Here is a 6,276-nt window from a genome sequence, read left to right on the forward strand (position 1 = left end):
AGTGTGTAAAAAAAATAGGAGGAAAGGAATGTAGAGAAAAGATATCGAGACGCGACTCGAGCAAGTGTAACATCGCGACCGAGCCGTACAAGCCCGAGACCGTGTATAATAATAATAATAATAATAATAATAATAATAATAATAATAATAATACGTCTTGTGTAATATAAAAGCCCGCGTGCGCAGATATAATATATATATATATGTATAGGGGTATATATATATGTTGTAAAAAATATTTATATATATATATACATACACGAAATGTGAATAATAGGGAAGGAACTGTGTATAAACGTTCGTAGTTTACGTCGCGTCTAGGTTTAATACGTTAAATCTCTAATAATCGGCACGGCTCGCTCGCGATTTTGCTCGATTTATCAACCTCTCTTCAGACCCCTCTTTGTATTTGTATATCTCTCTCTCTCTCTCTCTCTCTCTCTCTCTCTCGCACAATGCAGACGTAAACAGGGTATTTGGGGGAGGGCCGGGTGGCTGGTGGTCGCGCGCGTTGCGCCGCGAGGTTCGAAAAAATGGTGGTTCGTCTCGACGGATTGGCATTGTCCCCGCTGCCCAGTGGCTTTGTCAAAAAGACCGCTTTTGGCGGGCTGCGCACGGTGCGGGCGGACGAAAATCGACGGGCGAGCGGGCGCGGTCATCGCGTCCCGGCCGGACCCCTCTATTCTTCTTTCTAGTGAGAAAAAACCGATCGCGAGAGAGACATACATGTGTGTGTGTGTGTACGTGTGTGTGTGTGTGCGCGCGCGCGCGCTCGCGTGTGTGTGTGTGTGTGTGTGTCCGTAATTAGTTAGTCGCGTTAGAGTTAATTAATCGCGAGTCGCGTCTCGACTCTTACTGCGAACGTAATCTCTCTATCGCGGACGAAGAAGCACACCTGTCGCGAAACTTTGGTTGGATGGTGATTACGCGCGCGCGAGAAGTCATGTATATTTCCGACTCTGAAAGATATATATGTGTGTGTATGTACATATGCGAGTATATTTTTTCGAGAATACGCGAATAAGAGATAAAGATAATATATTTCCGAAGTATGTGTAAATATATCACACGTCGACGTAGTGCTTCTTCTACGGACAGAGAGAATACGTGCTCGATATAATCCGATCGCCGATCTCGTTACGTCATACACAAGTACAAATAGACAGACACACCACACACACACACACACACACACACGCGCGTTTTTCTCTTTCCATTTTCTCGTCCCTTTTCTTCCCTGTCCCTTCACGCACACGAGATAGGATGAACGGAGATCGCGCGTCGTTTCCATCGCGTCGAACTTTGCAGGTCCTACGTTTTATGCAGGTGTTGCAAACTTTCGGATGGGAACCGGCGCGCTTCTTTACGAGAGGAACGACGCACGATTCTCCGAGATGGGCGAAGGGATCGTCGACGAGCATTTCCTCGCGCCCGTCGAGCATCGATCCCCGAGATTCCTGGCCGCCCTTCTCGGACTCTCCGCCGCGTCGGTCTCTTCTCGCCCATGTATCATATATTAAGATAGGTCGATGCGCGCGCGCCCCCCTCTCTCTCTCTCTCGTTCGGGGGCGCCGCGCGAAGCGAATATATGTTCACTAAGAAACGATAGTTTAATTTAACTTAGGGTTATAGGAAGTGTCGCCCGGGGAGGACGTATACTTAAATGTAAAAAGAAAATGAAATCGGTACTCTCTTACGACCGTCGCAGACGAGAGTCCCCTCGCGGATCTGCGGCTGGACACGCAAGCAATAACAGCAAGGCCTTGCGCGAATTTACTGATGCCTACTGTTTCGGTACAGAGCAAAAACGCTTCAAACTATTAATTGCAGTATTATTAAATGTATACAGATTAAGTATAACACACACACATACGCAAGTACACGACACATATACACGACGTGCGCGTTTATAATCATACAGACACACATTATACTACATGTACACACACGCACACGCAACATGCGCAACTATAAGAAGACTTTGTAAATAGTTAGAATGTAATTGATATTATATAGGCGCCAAGATCTATTAAGGATAAACATCAAATTTATTTATAGTAAATTTTCCGAAATATCACATAAACCTGCGTTTTTCGATTCTTACCTTCTACGACTCTTACCCGTCCCGATAAATTCCCTCGGACACATCACGCGCCTTGCGTAACACTTACGTAATTAGTCACGAGACACAACCGTTTGCTCTCTGAGAAAATAATTCATGCAAGTTGTATATCTGTATCTTTCACTTACGTACTTCTCATTTCTCTTTACTCTGAATTTTTCGATACTTTTCCCTTGCTCGTCGAATTCGTCATTACGCGTTTTCTTCGAGTATTACCAATGCAGAGTATCTACTACTTGGAAAAACTACCTGGAATTATACCTGGAAGTCTTAAGGAGCTTGTTTATGCGTGAAAAAACCAAGGAATTTTCAGAGAATTTTAAATAGACATTTGTTCGCAAGCCATTTTATTGTGTGTTGTTCATAGACAAATATTGTGTAGTTGGCTGAAATTTAATCATTGCAACTCGAATGATTCTTAATATATATACTTTCGTTTTACCTGGAATTTTCAACAAATTACCTAGAAATTCAAAGGGAATTCTCAAAGAAATTTTTCCGGGCTTGAATAGACACTCTGCCACTGTCTTTTACAAGGAGCTCACATAGTTGCGGACGGATAATTTATTTGCCATGAATAATTTACACGCGAATTTTCCGATACTGTACGTTAGTTTTTCTTTACGTTATCGCTATTTGTTGACTTGCGTTAACAAATGCTTCTTCAATTGCGGCATATTTTTCAGCCTCGTCGCGCACCTGTGGCATTTGAGTTCCGTGGTCAGGTGGCCTTCGCTTTCCTCGGGAGGGATTTTGCTTGTCTTGCGCAATTGACGGCGTATATCTAAAATTCAATTTGCCTGTACACGTGTATATGTGCATATCGATACAGTGATCATCCGATATTCTAAGTACATGTACACGTATGTGTATTTTTATGCATGTTAATCCAAACTTGAGGAAGGTAAAAAGAACGGTGTTGTGAACGAGTTCCAGTAGTACTTCATTTTTAAGCAAAGAAGTTGTGACGAAATCCGTGCTTATCACGTGCAGGTGAAGCCTCTGCATATTCGATACCGCGTGATAGCCGATGCTGCAAAAAGATATGGCAACGTGATTGATATGTTTGTAATTGATCAATTACCGAGTAAGCGGAATTCTATCTGCGTCTCAGAATCGGTGGAAGACAAGTGGTCCCGGACAGTACGAACTTCTAAGGCTAAGTTTTTTATTTTCTGGTTAACTTGTGGCTTAAACTTATATATATAAATATATATATATAAGCTTATGCTAATGAAAAAATTATGTTTTTCTATTCACGGTTAATCATTAAATTATAAAAGTTACCACTATAAAACCGTCAGTATAACTCTTTGACTCGTTTTATAGGTCAGATAGATCCGATGAGTTGCGTTTGAAGAACTATAGCGAAGAGAAGTACGTGATCTGTGAGTTCTTCTTTTTGTTGGGCTTGGAAGAGAACACCCGATAGTGACATTAAACTTTACGTAGATGTCATTGTTCAAAGTCAAATAAAGATCAACTTCAATTTTTTTAATGGAATGTTTCGCGTGCGAACAGTTAACGTGCTAATTTACTGTGTGAAGCCTCATTTTAATAGAATTTATTTTACTAAATCAAGCTATTTTACAGTTTACGTACAATTTTGTACAATATAAATCTGTTACGATCGTTTTATTTCATTATACAAATTAATTATTATTACAAAAATATAGTATTATTTTCATAAAAATGTAATTTTTATTTTTTATTTTTACCGGAAATGATATTTCATACGTATATGCACATACAGAATGTTCATAACAGTATGTAAAGAGAGAAAAATAATGTGCGTAAATTAAACGGAATGTACGTCCGTATGCAGTGCTGTGTTTCTCATCCACGGAAATTGTAGGCGTAGCGCGGACATGCACCAAATGAAAATCGCATTATCATATTATCGGTAGTACCAGAAAGCGATTGTAGCGAAATAGTTTCAACGTCAAAAGTGGATGCAGATGGCGTGTCAAACAGTCGCATAAGACGGTATCAAGGAAAATGCCGCTTTCAGCTTACTTTCTGGTTCTGTTGCATTGCAACAGACAGTGACATTGTTGTTGATTAGTTGATTAGTTGATAAAGAACGTTTCAGTGTACATTTCTTAATTTCGTATGACCAGAGTGCCAGTTTGATAAAATGAAATTATCGTTTCGAGTAAAAACTTTTCTTTAAAAAATCCTATCCTGAAAAGGTTAATCGAAGTTCCGATAAACTACAGATTAAAGCAAGGTTTTATTATTTAAGAATTTAAAGAAACGGAAAAAGCAATTTGAACAAAATCAAGCTCAGTATTCAGTTTTACGATTCAGTCAGATATCGTTGTAAGAAATATAATATTGTGAATAAGTAGATATTAAAAGTAGAATTGAAAACATCATAAACTAAACTATTTCTCGAAATCTTGTGAAATAACTTTACATTATGTTTTTGACGTTAAATATGAATATTTATGATACTGACATCGCGTAAATCAGCTTGCTTTACAAACGTCACGAAGTGACAAACAAATGATAGCATACAATGACCCTTTCGTCATAAGAGGGTATCTAGATATTCTTTGGATTTTGCAATACTGGAAAGATCACATATTTGTACGTGGTTTTAATTCCTACAAGTTTTAGTGCAAACATAATTTACGTGAATTGATGATAAATTAAAAAAAAAATGTCCTTTTAGTAAAAATTTTTTTGGAAACATAATCATTGATATATCACGTAGACAATTAAAAGTTTCTCTGGCAAATGAAGTTTCATAATGATAAGTAAAAAAAAAGTGATAAATAGATAAAACAATTTTATATATTTCACTTAGTTTTGAATACAATTTTATGTGACAAATATCTTATTTTCTTCTTTTATAACAACAAGCAAAAATGAAAAGTTGGAAATAATTAGAGATAATGATGTAATAACAATTTTTTTGAACAAATAATTAGAATAAAATACTAGTAAACATCAGTAATTTAAAATGAATGATAACTTTAAAACGCCGATATTATATTTCATAGTGTCAAGTTGTTATTACTTCATTTGATTTCGTCACTTGCCATCATGTTCCTCTTATCATCATATTTCGTCATCATGTTTTTCTCATTTTATTAGTCGTTCGAAATCATGCTATATCAAGCTTCTATTTATCAAAGAGTTATGGTAGGGACGACTAAAGTTATCACAGTTTGATTTTTCCAATTTCATGTAGTTTCTGTGTGCTTGTCCGTAACGTTAACATTCAGTCATTCATATAGATCACTCAAGAATGAACATCCTCAAGTTTTACAAGGCACCTGGGTTGAAGGTGGGCCAGCTGAAAAACAAGCTACATAAGATATTACAGATTGAGACTTCGGTGATCGATCTTCAAACTGAATTTTGTTATTATGTGGAAATAGAGCAACCTTTGGAACTAGAAGAAATTCAGACGTTAAAATGGATCTTGTCACCTCCCTTTGAACATAAATGCTTGCGAGATTGCAGTGTGTTTGATGAAATTGAAGATGATTCTGTTGTTATTGAAATTGGACCCAGGTAAAGATTATTTTCATAGTGTTCGTGTTTTTTTTTATGCATAAATAAATGTTATATTTTTCATCTAATGGATTTTTTATTTATCATATATATAATTTTTATTGGATTAATATTATAAACACATATATACAATTTTGTTTTCCTCAATGAAAAGATGAATCTGTAACAAAATAAATAGAAAAATATTTAAAATAATGTTTTCTTTTTTTATAGGTTGAATTTCTCAACAGCATTTTCTAGCAATGTTGTTTCTATGTGCAAATCTGTCAAATTGGAAAAAGTGAAAAGAGTAGAAAGATCAATTAGATATAACATCAAGTACAAGAAAAGATTTAATAAAGAAATGGAGAATGTCGTATGTATAACTTTTGTATTATGTATTTGGATAATTTAAAATAATTTTTTTTAACACGTTCCATATCGAAGAATTTCGCGTGACTATCCATGTTTAATACACGTGACTATCAATCGATCACACAAAACAAACGTTTTTACTATGTGCTAGGTGATGTTTTTAAGAAAGCAAATAGTATAAAATATTTTGTGATTATAGAATTTTTAATAATGAAAATCGCTCATGGCTAAAATCAAAATTGTGTCATTTATATATATATATATATATATATATA

The 6,276-nt window shown here is 36.2% G+C and overlaps 2 protein-coding genes across 5 annotated transcripts in view; one reads left to right on the top strand and one right to left on the bottom strand.

Moving 5' to 3' along the window:
- Positions 1 to 2,754: 2,754 nt before the first annotated feature.
- LOC106741561 (aprataxin) lies at positions 2,755 to 3,163 on the bottom strand (the record flags this gene model as incomplete). The annotated part of the gene is given in 3 exon segments (XM_014613690.1): positions 2,755 to 2,906; positions 3,018 to 3,075; positions 3,077 to 3,163. Coding segments are annotated over 3 exon segments (297 nt in total), but the record flags the coding sequence as incomplete, so codon positions are not given.
- Positions 3,164 to 4,112: 949 nt separating this feature from the next.
- The window catches only part of LOC106741662 (phosphoribosylformylglycinamidine synthase), a 9,301-nt gene continuing 7,137 nt past the window's right edge, over positions 4,113 to 6,276 (top strand). The window contains exons 1-3 of one of the 4 annotated variants that reach the window (XM_014613893.1): positions 4,113 to 4,352; positions 5,368 to 5,647; positions 5,861 to 6,002. In XM_014613893.1, the coding sequence (XP_014469379.1) occupies positions 5,379 to 5,647; positions 5,861 to 6,002 (411 nt within the window). In that variant the 5' untranslated portion in view covers positions 4,113 to 4,352; positions 5,368 to 5,378. Of the gene's footprint in view, positions 4,353 to 4,484; positions 4,715 to 4,961; positions 5,648 to 5,860; positions 6,003 to 6,276 lie in introns of those variants that run through there. The other 3 variants (XM_014613895.1, XM_014613896.1, XM_014613894.1) reach the window with 3 other exon arrangements.

The sequence above is a fragment of the Dinoponera quadriceps genome, unplaced genomic scaffold (assembly GCF_001313825.1).
Source record: "Dinoponera quadriceps isolate SergipeBrazil2010 unplaced genomic scaffold, ASM131382v1 scaffold586, whole genome shotgun sequence".
NCBI lineage: Eukaryota > Metazoa > Arthropoda > Insecta > Hymenoptera > Formicidae > Dinoponera > Dinoponera quadriceps.